General features: G+C 33.8%; 1 protein-coding gene across 1 annotated transcript; it reads right to left on the reverse strand.

The window, feature by feature from the left end:
- Window positions 1-11,127: 11,127 nt before the first annotated feature.
- On the reverse strand, window positions 11,128-13,834 carry LOC21403817 (anaphase-promoting complex subunit 5). Its single transcript, XM_024167790.1, has 5 exons — window positions 13,757-13,834; window positions 13,574-13,672; window positions 12,577-12,841; window positions 12,200-12,267; window positions 11,128-11,286 (listed from the first exon to the last, which is right to left on the reverse strand). Exons 1-5 carry the CDS (start codon window positions 13,832-13,834, stop codon window positions 11,128-11,130), a joined length of 669 nt encoding a protein of 222 aa, XP_024023558.1.
- Between the last annotated feature and the right edge of the window lie 1,527 nt (window positions 13,835-15,361).

Consider the following 15,361-nt stretch of genomic DNA (forward strand, 5'->3'; position numbering starts at 1 on the left):
GGCGCGTAGACTATCCGCGCTGGGGTGCGCCCTGCCCGCGCGCTGGAGCGCGTTGGTGTCGTGCGCTCAGCCGCGCGTAAGGGCGTGATGGGCGCACGCTGTGGCCGCGCGCTGGGGCGCATTGGTCGCGCGCTGGAGCGCGCCTTTTGGCCGTTTTCTGGGTAGTTTTTCTAGGCTTCTTTAAAGGCTTCAAACTTGATCTTCAAGGCCTCCTTTTGATTCATAATCAAAACCCTAATTCTACCTAAAACCTAGAATTACAATAATTCTAATCCTGAATTAAATTACAATAATTTTATCAATGACGCGCGCTGGGGCGCATTGGTCGCGCGCTGGAGCGCGCCTTTTGGCCGTTTTCTGGGTAGTTTTTCTAGGCTTCTTTAAAGGCTTCAAACTTGATCTTCAAGGCCTCCTTTTGATTCATAATCAAAACCCTAATTCTACCTAAAACCTAGAATTACAATAATTCTAATCCTGAATTAAATTACAATAATTTTATCAATGAATAAATATAACCGATCCATGGAACCATATAATTAACGACCAAATCCACCATCCATACATTCATCAACATGAATTAAAATAAACATCCATAAATGCAAGTGCCTACCCATCACATACATACATAATTAAATATCACATATTTAATATATTAATTCTGATTATCAAATAATTGAAGCATAAATTAATATCGTCTATAGACCGCTCTAATACCAATTGTTGGTTCCCAAATTGAATTCGGGTGCGGAAGTGTGGCGGGGAGGCGGATCATGTATAACAAAAATTTTCATAAAACTTTTGAGATACTCTATAGATTATATTAATTTATGCACGAATAAATTAATCGCATTAATTTACATCAAGAACTCAATCCTGAAAAAAATACCTGGAAGCCGACTCGGATGATATCTTGAGTTCTTTGACTACGAAAAGTCCTTGCTCCAATCTTTGTGTTTAGAATACCAAAGTCTTCCATGTCAATTCCTAGATTCCACGTAAACGTGTGTGTGGGCACACGTGAGACATAACAGGTTTCTAAAACACTCGAACTTCCACAAACACCAACGCATGCACGATGTGGAATTTTTAGAGAAAAAATATTTGCTCTCTTTTTCCTAATGAGTAAATTCGGCCACAACCTTTTTTTGGGCTGAATAATGTTTCAAAAATTGTGTCCTCAATTTTCTATCATTCTCATATTTAAAGAGTAGAAGTCAAACTTCAAAATAAAATCAAATCTCTATCTCCAATTTTTGACTTTTGAATAGAAAATCCCTTCCCCTTATCTCCAAGGTGGCCGGCCATATCACTAGGGTTTTTCCCTGTATGTGGCGCCAATAGCATATAGGGAAGGAAGAAATTTTATCCTTTATCCAGTAGTCTAATTTTAATTCAGATTCAAATTCGAATTTAAGTCAAACTTAAATTAATTTGAATTCTAAATTGAACAACTTATCAAACAAGTTTGAATGGATAAATCTAGATATGTTCAAATTCAAATTTAAATAATCACATTATTTAAATAATAATTAATTCTCAATTAATTATTTTTTGAGTATTTAATTTTAGAATTCCGTAATTCTAAAATTCCCATTTTGCCCTTTGTGTCTGGTAGAATTACAAGGACGACGCGGGGACTTATGGACCTATAATCCCGAGCTCCAATAAAATTAATAATTAATTAAACACTTTAATTAATTAACTAATTCTATTAATTCCAATAGTTACTCCACTATAAACTTGGAATTGAACTCTCGAAATTATAGACATTAACTACTTCTAAACTGCGAAGTGTCCATTTGATATAGTCATTACATATAGATCAATCCTCCATCAATAATTCATAATTATAGTCAAGTAGAATCCGTTAACCTCTCTAATTATATATGTATTCTTGAGTACTATTGATTCTCTAATGGATAGTGATTCATAAAACACATTCATGAACCAGAGCGCTCTTACTAATCCAAGTACTGAATCAACACTCAAGAGAATTATTTATCTACTTCTTTCTCAAGAAGGAATGGATTCCATCTCGTACAATAATATTCCCAGCTACCTATTTCATTATGTCTCTAAAATACAAGGAATAGGATTCAGGGTCTCGGAATCCGTACCGAGTAAATCAAAAGACATAAATCCATAAATAGGAGTTTGTTAAAAACTCAGGATTAAGATCATCCTATATATGACCATCGGTAAACTCAATTAGAATTTCTATGCTTAACGGAAATTATTAGAAATTCATATTGTGTCTGTGTCCTTATTCCACATAATCTTATTATGCGAAATACACTCATTCAATATCTCGCCATATTAACAGTGCGAATAACACCATTCCATTCTAAATGGGAATGACATGTATTAATAATGTTTTAATTAAAGATTCCAAACTTTAATTAAATTCATCATGAATAATGTTTTTTATTATTATCCTTAAACATTATCCTCTCATATATAACACTTATATACTATGTTTATGGTAACATAAACAATCACGGAATTTTCATTTGATATTCATAAAATATTCATAAATATATGCACATAAAATGATGAATAAACTCTTTTATTAATTAAATAATAAATATCCTATTACATCTCATGCTTCTAGGACACTATTCCCAACAGTTTAGGTTTATGTACAGCCTTAGAACTGAACGAAATCTTTCTTTGTTCAATTCTTTGGACTCAAAAACGGAGTTATCGGCTGATGCATGTTAGATTCATCATTTGCTGATCTGGAAGATAGATGGAGAGGATTAAGTTTGGAGGTGGGTTCAGTCCAATATTAGAGTTACAATGATAACTATGAGAACATATACTGATCAAATAAGGCGACTCGTGTATGACACTGAAGAAGTACATTACACAAGTTTGAGTTCCGTGGCGGAAAAAACTAGAGGTGTCAAATGGTCCGGACCGTCCAAGTGCATTACGCAAGTGACATGATCTTAGATTAGGAGTCCGAGTTCCATGGCCGAAAAAACTAGAGGTGTCAAATGGGCCAGGCCGTCCTTATACAGTCCAGCCCAGCCCGTTACAATGTCGGATTCGGCATGGCCCGGTACGGTACTGTTACGGGTCGTGCCGGCCCGGCACGTTTGATGGGCTAGGGCTGGGCCGCGGCTTCTCAGCCCGCGGCCCCAGCCCATGAAGACCCGCGGCCCGGCCTAAGCCCAGTTCAGCCTAAGCCCATATTCAGTCCTTGTTCGGCCCGGCCCAGGCCTGCGAAATGGCCCACCAAAAAGCCCTCCAACCTGTGTGGACTGTGACCATTGGGCCCGCAAAGGGCCCAACGATCACAATCTGAGAAAAGCCCACAAAATCTCTTATAAATACCCCTTAATCCCACCCTAAATCTCACATAAAAATTCACTCTCAACTTCTCATCTCACTCTCATTCTATCTCTCATCTTGTCTCTTGAATTTTGATTTTAAGCTTTTCTCTCGTGATCACTAATTTTCTTGCTCTTTCATTTACAAAGTTTAAGTTCAATCAATTTTTAGAAAATGATTGCATCAAACTTCCATGATTTCACTGCTCTCCTTGAGCTTGGTGATGAACCATTTCTCAAGGATGAAATGATGGCTCACAACCCCACCCCCACTGAACCAGAAAATGGTCTGGTTGATAATGTTTCAGTACACAACGAGGAAGTTGGAGAACGCAGCAGGGGAAAAATACCATAAACTTCTCCTGCATGGCAACATTTCACCGAGGAGCCCCGACTAAATCCAAAAATAGGTGAAATAAAAATTCATGCGGTATGTAAGTATTGTAAAAAGTACTTTTCTAATAAAAAAAAGTGGGGGTACTGGTCATCTGGATATACATTAGAAAGTATGTCTACCGTTGCACCAAGGTGGGAGTGTGGACACCTGCCAATAAACACTATTACTCACATCACAAGGGTTGCAAAATTTACATACGATGCACAACGTGCTCGTGAGGCACTAGCTAAGTAGAAACACAACTCGTTCTGATTGCATGAAAGTGTCTTATGCAATGAGACAATCTCTAGTTGATAATTTTAGGTCTTTTAATGCTATTGTATCTTGTACTTCTGATCTATGGGAGGGGTGCAATAAAACTGGATATTTATGCATCACAGCGCATTATGTTGACGATAAATGGGCTTTACAAAAGTGAATAATAGGTTTTCGTTTATGTCCATATCCTCATAACGCAAATGCTATTTTTGGAACAATAATGGAAATATTTGGGTTTTATGAGATAGAAGATAAAGTTTTAAATATTACTTTTGAGAATGTGTCACCTAACAAGGTTGTAATTAACATGTTCAAACGTAGTTTGAAACCAGCATTTTGAGGGGAAATTTCTCATTAACGGTGTGCGTGTCACATAATCAATTTAGTAGTTTAGGCAGGAATTGAACATATTTTAACTAATCTAACAAATATTAGAGAATCTTCATCCTTCATATCTAGTTCTGGAGCTCGGCTCTAAGAATTCAAACAATATTGCAGGAATAGTCAAATGCGCCTAAGAAGGTTCCCAACTGATGTGAGACATAGGTAGAACTCCGCCTATTTAATGTTGAAGGCTGCACTCCCTTATCAACAGCTTATCACAACGTATGTAAACAGTAAGAACGATCAACTTTTAATTTTCGATACAGATTGGCAGATTAGTGAGTATTTTTTTAAATTTCTAGAATTTTTCTACAATGCTACTGAATTACTTTCCGGAGTTTATTATCCTACTGCACATTTAGCTTTACATCAACTATTTAATATTTCAAAAATATTTTTTTATTATAGGGATACTGAACTTTTTAGAAACATAGTTAAGCTAATGGAAACTAAATTTAAAAGTTATTGGTCAGGTTGTCCTATGTTATATGCATTAGCAACCATTTTAGATCCTAGGTACGAAGTAGATGAGACTGAATCTTTGATGACTGTTATAGCAGAAAATTTAGGTATTGATATGCTACTAACTATTACTAATGCTAGGAGAATGTTTATAAAAGTTATTTGGTTTGTATGAAGCAAAATACAACACAAGTCAAAAAGAACAGGGAACTTCGACGTCAACTAGCAGTTCGGGGCCTAAAGGCTTGTCGTGGAGTTTCTTGAAGAAGAAAGAGAAAATGGCAGGATCGTCATCAAGACAAGCGTCTACCAAATTGGTAAAATATTTTGAAGTAAATTTTTTAATTGATGACGACAAACTGAACATCTTACAGTGGTGGAAGAGCAACACCGATCATTTTTCAACACTATCCGTAATGGCTCGTGACATTCTGACAACTCTAGTGTCAGTGGTAGCATCAAAGCAAGCATTTAGTGCAAGCAATTGAATTCTTGACGAGAAGAGAAGCAGAATGCATCCAGATATCTTGGAGGGGCTAATGTGCGTTAAATATTGGGAAGATGTACAAAGACGAAAACAACAATATACGGATGATTTAATAAAATACTATTTTTCTAACTTAGAAATAACAAAATCTTCTGGAAGCATTTAGGTTTTGTAATTTACTTATCCTAGAATACTGCACTCTTTTTTCCTTCGCTAAGGTTTTGTCCTGATCTCTCAACGGGTTTTACTTGACAAGGTTCTTAATGAGGTAGTCATTTATGTGTACTTATTCATATTATCTCAATTCAATAAAATCACATCTTTTGGGGGCATATGATATGTTTTCTTTCTTTTTATTAAATATTGCAAAACAAATTACAAGGGCCAAGGCCGGCCCGTGAAAGGCATGGGCCCTAGCACGGCCCTGGTGCTTATGGACTAAGGCCGCGGGCCAGTTCCGGGCCTGAGAGTTTCTCCTCAAGCCCGGCCCTGGCGCTTATGGACTAGGGCCACGGGCTAGTTCCAGGCCTGAGAGTTTCTCCTCAGGCCCGGCCCTGGCACGGCCTTACACAGTGCAGGGCCATGCCAGGCACGACCCAGGCCCACCACAGGCCTAGGGTTAGACGTGTCGTGTCGGCCCGGCATGACATGTTTGACACTTCTAGAAAAAAGTACAGAAGTAACCTTTTTTAGAAAAATTATAGTAAATAACGGATTTTTAAAACTAAATTAAATAAATAGTATATTTTATAATTATTTAAAATAATTAACAGTTTTTGTGGTAAATGATTCATTTACAATTGATAAAAAATAACTTACGTGGTAAAAAATCTCAAACATCTTTTTTTACGTGGAAAAAATTCTTTTTACTAGTCGCAAAAGAAAATTTACTTAAAAAAATATTTTTACTAACCGTAAATGAACTATTTACGCGGTAAATGATTCATTTACCATAAAAATTGTTATTTATTTCAAATAGTTAAAATATGCTATTTACTTAATTTAGTTTCAAAATTATGTTGTTTATTGCATTTTTCCTTGTTTTTTTTTAAGTGAAAATGTGTTCTCAGAACTCGGAAAACGTGGAAGTTATTGTTTTGGGATTAATTTCATAAATTTCCTCCAAACTATGTATTCTTTTTCAAAATGTCTATGATGTTTCAAAACCATTCACCCTTGATATATAGAAAACAAATCAAAACACTCACTCTATCCATTTTCGTTCATAAACTTAACAAATTTTGTTGACACGACATGTAATGAAAATATTAAATTCTAATTAAACTTATCAAAATGATTTAAGTATTAAAAAAATTAAATGAAAAAAGAAATTTAAAAACCCCCTTTAAAAAGGGGTTAATTATTAAAAAAAAATAGTCTTCAGCATCTAAAGAATAATAAAAAAAATCTTCTGAAATTAGTTTTTAAGTGATTCATAGGGAAACCAAAAAACACCTCAAGACCGTGCGCTTCTTCTCCACCACCTTCTAAATTTTTTAACCAAACTTTGCCCTCACAAAGCTCTAATAGTACTAAATCTGTATCACTCCCAATCTCTTCTGTTAGGAATGCTGTCTTAAAAATATGAGATGTAATAAGATATTTATTATTTATTTAATAAAAGAGATCATTCATTATTTTATGTGCATATACTATTGAATATTTTATGAATATCATTGAAAATTCTATGATTATTTATGTGACCATAAATATTGTATATAAGAGTTATATACGAGAGGATAATATTTAAAGATAATAATCGAAACGTGTTTGTAATGAATTTAATTGAAGTTTCAAAATATTTAATTAAAATATTACTTACTAATACATGTCATTCTCATTAGCAATGGAACAATGTTATCCGCACTGTTAACATGGGGAGATATTTGATGAGTTTATTACGTATAATGAGATTACGTGGAATCGAGACACAGACACAATTTGAATTTCTAACAATTTCCGTTAAGTATAGAAATTCGAATTGAGTCTACCGATGGTCATATATAGAATGATTTTAATCATGAGTTATTAGCATACTTCTATTTATGAATTTGTGCCTTTTGATTTACTCGGTACGGATTTTGAGATGTTGAATCACATTTCTTATATCTTAGAGACATGGTGAAGCAGATGAATAATTCTCTTGAGGGTTGATTTGATACTTTAATTAGTAGGAGCTCTTATTCATGAATTTGTTTTATGAATCATTATCAATTAGAGAATCAATGGTACTCAAAGATAAAGATGTAATTAGAGAGGTTAACGAATTTCACCTAGCTCTAATTATGAATTATGTATGGAGGATTGATCTATATCTAACGACTATATCAAATGGACACTTTATAGTTTGGAAGTAAATTACATCTATAATTACGAGAGTACAATTTCAAGTTTATAGTGGAGTAACTTTGGAATTAATGGAATTAATTAATTAATTATTAATTTTATAGGACCTCAGAATTATAGGTTCACGAGTCCCCGCCTCGTCCTTATAATTCTACAAGACACTAAGGACAAAATGGAAATTTTAAAATTATGAAATTCTAAATAAAACACTCAAAATTAATTAATTAAGAATTAATTAAATATTAAACAATGTAATTATTTAATTTGAATTTTAGAACACACATGTGGAAGGGTCCATGTGATGTACACACCCAGCACTGTATGAATCTCTTTGGGATTCAATTGTTTGCTTTTTAAGTTATCCAATTGACTTATTTGATAAGTTATCTAATTAGAATTCAAATTAACTAGAATTTGAATTTGAGTCAAAATTAGATTACAGGATAAGGGAATTTTTTTTTTCTTCCCCTATATGTAGGGGACGCCAACCATAGGGGATAATAACCCTGTAGTGGCCGGTCATATTAGGATAAGAGAGAGAGGATTTTGTTTCTAAAATAACTTAAAAGTGGGAGATAATTATAAAGTTTTATCTTAGAAATAAAGATTATCTTTCCTTTGGAAGTCTAATAGCTACTCCATAAATAGGAGATTACAGGAAATTGGAGAACGTAATTTTACTCACCCTTACCTATAGTGGTTTGTTTTATAGTGTGACAAAGGAGAAGAAAAGTTCTTCATCTTAGTTCCACATCGTGCATGTGTTGGTGTTCGTGAAAGACTTGAGTGTTTTGAGTGCTAATTCTATTTTGTTTCAAGTGTACCCTCACACACGTCTTCATAGATCCAAGAAATTGACGAGGAAGATTTGGGTGTTCTAAACTAGCTTGGAGTGAGGAACGTTCGAGGTCAAAGAATTTAAGTTATCGTCCTAATCGGTTGCTAGGTAAATAAATTAATTTGATTAATTTATTCGTGCATAATTAATGTAATCTATAAAGTATTTCAAAGTTTTATAAAAATGTTATACACAATCTGTTAAACACATGCTTCCGCATCCGAAATTGTTTCAGAAACCAACAATTGGGACTTTGTTATGTAGGTTTCATGTGATGTTTTTCTTTTGCATGTATTTAAACTTTGTTCTTGCTGGAACTTTTTATTACCTAAATCTAGGTTTGGACTTTGGTGTTGGAACTTTATTATTTATGTTTGGGACTTTGGTGTGAGTCTTATGAACTATATTTTCTAGTAGAATTGTGGTATTTTGGGATTAAACTTGTTTGCCTATGGTATGACTCATGTTTTATTATTTTGGTATTGAACTTGTGGTCTTATGATGTTTTCTTATGAATTATGAGCTATGGTACTTTGTTAATTGTTATTATTTTGGAAGGATTTTATTAATGAATGATATATGTAACAGGTTATAAACTTTAAGATCTTTATAAAATGTATTGAAATCTACAATTTTGTGTCAACTTCGGTTCAACAGTTTCGTTTTGTATCTCAAGTTCGCGGGTCAATTTCGTGTGACGTGTCACTTTCGGTTCGTGTCGTGTTAACCCGCAACCTTACCGTGTCGTGTTCATGTCTCGGTTCTCAATTTTTTTTCGTGTCACGGGTCATGTACAGGTTGCATAAAAAAACTAACACGGTACAAACACGACACGAACATAACACGCGACACAAATTGCCACCCCTACTCGTTAGGACTGGAGAGCTCATCAAGAGAGAAAAGAGATAAAGTCGACTATCAAAAAAGAGATAATTTTTTTAATTTCAAATTTATTTACTTTATTAAAAAATATATTGGTTTATATTTAATTAATAAGGATAATTTGGACACTTTATATCCTAAAAATTGGTCCAAAGATACTAAAAAAAACATTTTCTCAAACCTCAAGATACTAACTTGATATTATCAAAAATCCAGGATACTAAACACATATTTCTATATAACACAGGTACTAAAAGTATAGCCTTGTTAATATATGTAAAACATACAAATACAATTATACAATCTAGTTTTTTCTTTTCTTTTCCATAATCAACTACAAGCCTTATGTATGTATAAAATATACAAAGGAATAAATCTATGAATAGTCTTTATAGTTAATTTTGTCTCATAAACAATCCCTGAATTCTAAAAACGTTTTATAAATGGTCCCTCTGTTAAATTTTGAATGGAAACCGCTAATTTTATCTCATAAAAGTGCCCGTACTATCTAATTTCTCTATAAATGGTCCATTTATTAGAAGTTGTACTAAATTTAGTTTCAAAACTAATAACAATAACAATAACAAAAACAATAATAATTATAAAAATAATAATAATAATAATAATAATAATAATAATAATAATAATAATATGATGTTAAAATTAGTTCATATGTTAAATAAATTGATAGAAAACATTAAAGATGAGTAGGTGTAAAAATGTAATCCCTAAATTAAGAAGAAAAAAAAGTGATTCTATTTACACTCATTAAGCTTCTATATAACCTCACATGAATAAAAATATTTTTGTTTTTTATTACAATGCATAAAATAATATATAATAATTGTACCATACACTTTCGTGTACAGTGGATTGCAGTTTGCAGTTAATTGCTTTTATTCTTTCTTTAGGGAACTTTTTTTTTTTTTTGCTTGCTTGAATTTTTATTGATGATATAATAATCATTTAGGAAATGGAAAATTGCATATTACTCCTCACAGTATTTCTTATTAAAAAAAATGGTTGAGAAATTTAGTTAGGATTTGTGTGTACAGTGCGTGTAAAAAATTACTATTTTTTGTAATTATATGTTCTTTACAATAGAATAATATTGACATTAATTTAAATATGTATGCATATTTTAAATAGTTAAGTGAAGGCACGTAGTCCCACTAGTTTATATGTATCTTCGTGCGTGGTTACTGAGTATGATATAAAAAATGTTTATAAAAGTATATATTTTTAGAGATTATTATCGGAGAGTAATAATTTTAGAACATTTATTAATATAGTGGGACAATTATAACTACTCAAAAAAAACTTTATCAAAGTCACACATGTGAATGAATAAATAAAAAAATAGAAAAAAAATGTATAGCAAAAAAAACTAAGTTCGGCATTCTTTTTAGTTTAGGAACTACTACATATAGTACAACTCTTATTTAATATTTTTCATCTATCTATTGAACAGAGGAATTATTTTTGGCTTTTTTTAGTTTGTGGACTAAATTTAATACAACTTTTAACACAGGGACTATTTATAGAGAGAAAATAGTTTGAAGACTTTTTATGAGTCAAAATTAATGGGTTTTATCTAAAATTTAACAAAATGGATCATTTATGAGACCTTTCTAGAGTTTAAGTACTGTTTATGAAATAAAATTGATTACAAAGACTAATTCTAGAAAGCGAAAACAGTTCAGAGATCATTTATAGATTTATTCCCAACATTATCGTTTCACGACATAGTGGTGGGAGAATCCTCACCATGTGGATTTTCGAGAGCCATTATGTGCTTCTTGAATGAAGTTGCAGCTTCTTCCCTGTCCGGCAGTCTCCCAAGTTTGTCAAATACAATCGCCTTTAAATAGAAAGCTTCAGCCGCCAACTCGTGATACTGTGCATATAACAACTATCATCCCATTAATGAAAAAGACAAAATCAGAATAGACCAACAATCCTACACGTAAAGTATATACACAAGGATAAAGCACAAACTTAGAACAGACAAACCAAGACATATGAATATGAAAATAAAAGCGACGAGAATGTAAAAATAAAAAAAAGTGATGGGCTAAATCCTCATCGCACAAAATGGTGGGTCCCAGTTACCCACTTAACAAGACCCACTTTATGTGAGTAGCAGAATTTTAACCATATCGAAATGAATAAGAGTGCTCATATAAAAAGACCTCAACGTGCAATTGATGCTAGTAGTTTCCTCTCTTCTTAAAGAGCCGAAAAAAAAGGTGGGGTTTTTATGTTCGTTCACTGCTAAGTCATAAATGACGTCGAATTTAAAAAGTTTGAAGGCACTTTGAAGACACAAACTCAAAAAGAAAAAATTTTCAGCAAAAGAACTCAAGGAAAAATTACAAAAAAAATAATAATAATAATAATATAAATTTTATTTTGCCTACAAAAACGTAATTTACGAAGTGTAGTGGTTTTTTTTTCTTCCCCAGCAAACATAAAGACTGCTCTGGATGTCAAAAGGCATGTCCATTAAAACCTTCATATCTAATTCGTGAGAGAGTGAGTGAGAATATTTCATGACAGAAGGTGGCAGTTGGGCACTTACCAACTAGAAACTAGCCAAAGTATTTTAGTCTTTCAAGAATAAGTTTTGATTATCGTATGTCATACATAGGCTATGGAAAGAGAATGACGAGGGGAAAAAAAAACAAAGAACCAGAAACAAACAAAACAAATGAGGTTGAAACGCCGACAGAGTTCAAGATAAAATGCAATCCCATCCTCGGCCAAAAATGAACATGCATTCTACACATTTATATATAGAAATTACTAACCTCTAACACTTGAAGCTCATCAGAAGCTTGAGTCAGAGGATCCAGCACAACCTCAGGACTTTCAGATACTAGAAATGAATCCAAAATACGAAAATAAGTAATAGTTTTAAGCAAATGTTATCAGAGCGTGTCAAGAACAAAATGAATGAGTCAACCTCTGCTTCTAATTTACATATTATTACTTAGAAGAAAATGAAAGTCTCAACTTCTGCTTCTACATATTATTACTTTACAGAAAACACAAGAATTAAAATCCTAACCGGTCCTAACTAGGCTGTTTTGAGAGCATTGTAATATCTATTTGAGTTTATCATCCTAAATAGAGAGATGATACTCTAACTCGCTATGTTAAGTAGGAATATTGCACACAGACATACCTGAAAAGTTTGGATCAGAAAGATAGCACTTTACTTCCACAATATAGGCACGGGCACGGAGCTCCAAACCTCCATGACCAAGAATTGTGGGAAGAACGCCATGTATAAGGGACAAGGCCCTCTTTGCATGGTTTGATCCAAGTGAAAGCCACAACTCAGCCATTGTGAGTACGGCTGATGCTCTGAGAAGATCCAAGTTAAATGACTGGCAAAATGAGAGGCTTGCCAACGCATATGGAAGACCTAAAACAGCATTTCCTGATCTCTGATAAAAACAAATAGTAGAACCTTTTATCCGTAAGATGCAGTTGAACATTATATGTAATCGTATTCGTATAGGGAAAGCTGGGAAAATAAAGTTAAATGAACAAAGAAAATTAAAGAATCACAAAAACAAAAAGGTTGCTTTCAAAATGCAAAGTCACAGGGTAAAGAAAAAAGTACAATGCAGACAGGTTCGTGTTGGAAATCACAGCAGATGTTCAAATATAGGAAATAAACTAACCACTACACCAACAAATTAGCAGTTTTTTTGTTTTTTTTGGGTGAGAAATGTTAGCAGGGGCAAAATCAATGGATGCCTCGAAAAGATAAAAAAATAATTAAAAAATCAATGGGTGCCTGCAAAATCAATAGACTACGTGTTCAGTTCTTTAATTCACTGTACAGGGAAACAAATGAATATTAATCATTAGTGACAGGCTTGCTAAAAAAATTGGCTATTTGGCTCTCACAAATGAACATAGGAGATCCTGATCCAAAATCCAAGTCCTTTATATACATACATCCCCTATTAATTGATTCATTCTATTAGACTGGGTTGTATGAGAAAATCTTCCTAAACAATTGTAGAAACAATGGTTTGTCTTATTTCTTTAGTTTCTTTTTCTCCAAACAAACATTGTTTTGTGTAGGTGTATGCTTAGGGGGAAGGGCGGAAGGTTAAACCCAAACCTCTAGGCTCCAAGCATATAGTGTGGTAAATATAATATTGTACCTTGTGGATTTCTGCGAGCAATAAAAGAGTAGTTGCATTTTCAACTTGCAGATTGAATTTGTAACACATGCAAAAGAGGGAGTGTGCGACCTCTGCTGCCTGCAAAGAACATTGTTCACATAGATTAAAATTTGAAAAATTAAAAGGTTGAAAAAGCATGTTGAGAGTCAGCTTATTGGATACCAGGTTCAAAAATCCTGCACATTGGTTTGCCAAAAGAACATAAAATCTGCTTTGGAGTTGAGAGTTTGACTTTGACATTTTATGAGACACGTAAGTGTTACCAAAAGACAAAAAGGTCGAAATTGTTCAAGAAAATTACACATAGGCAGAGAACAAAAGGAAGAATTAGAGTGCATAAGAACAGATTCCTATGCCTCCTCATTCCAGCATTCTATCTATTCTTAATGCAAATACTCGTGGGGCATCGACTCCACTTAAAGGATAAAGTAGAAGCTCAGCCATACTTTTTGGTCACTGGACCAATTTAGCTCTGAGCTAAGGAATTTAAATGTAACGAAAACCAAACCTCACGGAACTGGTTTGCTGCAAGTAATGTACGAGCACGGCGAAGACCTGCTTCTGTCTTCAGTTCCATGTCCACGCCAGTAACAGATGAGGCCAAAACTCCCAGCTCATCACACACTTGTTGAGCAAGCTTGAGATGTCCTCTACGTGATGCATTAGACAATATAAGCCATAAAAACAAGAGTTAAAATTCATACATATATTGTATGGGGAAAAAATAAAGAAACGAAAAACAACAACTTACTGGTGTAAAGCACACTCATGGAGCAACTGTAGTTTCAGTACCAAGATTCGGGACTTCGAAACAGTTAAAAACTTCTCCTCTGCTATTTTAAGAGCAGCAAATGCCTCTGGAAATGGTAAGTTAAAATATAAAACTCATCAAGGATGACACAACTTATCAACTATTATATTTGCATATGAACAAACATTCATATGTGTGGAAGAGAGAGAAGCAAAAGAGAGATTGCTACTTGTGCAATAAGAAAATGCAATAACTTTGAGAAGGACTATAGTTTTTAAGAGCATGAATTAATATGCTAGTATGCCAAATCAAGGGACAAGAAGAAAGCAAAACAGCTGTATAGGATAATTTTAAATTCCAACACAAATACGTCAACCGAGTAGCATGATATATCATGACCACAAATTCTAGAGGGGCACCTTCTCACCACAGAATAGGAGCGTATTTACCAAACCTTAAAGGAATATGTTGGCGCCAATAATCTAGGATTTGTGATTAACTCTGTTTTTATTTATTACTCTGATGTTGTAGTTAGGTAGTTCCGGATTATTAGCTTAGGAAGTTAGGTTTTTAATTTTTAAATAAACTCAATTATATCCAAAGTATCAAGCCACCAGATTAGGAGTTAGTTTTAGAGTTAGTTTCAATCAGAGGCTTCCTAAGCCTATTTATGTACGTGAATCTCCATTCAATATTAATCATCAGAGTTTCATTCAAACCTGTTTACATGGTATCAAAGCCAGAACTCTGAGACTCGTTCATGGTAAAAACAACCATGACAAGACCTGCACGAGGGGGAGCAGATGACTCCACATCGACTACCACCGATCCCTCTAGCCAAACACAAGCGGAACAAGCCTCTATCCCGACGTTTCAAGGAGACAATACTTCTCTCTAGATTATTGTGCACAAACTCAATGGCAAAAATTACCTTCAATGGTCCCAATCCGTCAAAATTGTGATCTGTGGCAGAGGAAAGTTAGGTTACATCACTGGTGAAACAAAGCCTCCAGCAC

This window comes from Morus notabilis, unplaced genomic scaffold, assembly GCF_000414095.1.
Source record: "Morus notabilis unplaced genomic scaffold, ASM41409v2 Scaffold409, whole genome shotgun sequence".
NCBI lineage: Eukaryota > Viridiplantae > Streptophyta > Magnoliopsida > Rosales > Moraceae > Morus > Morus notabilis.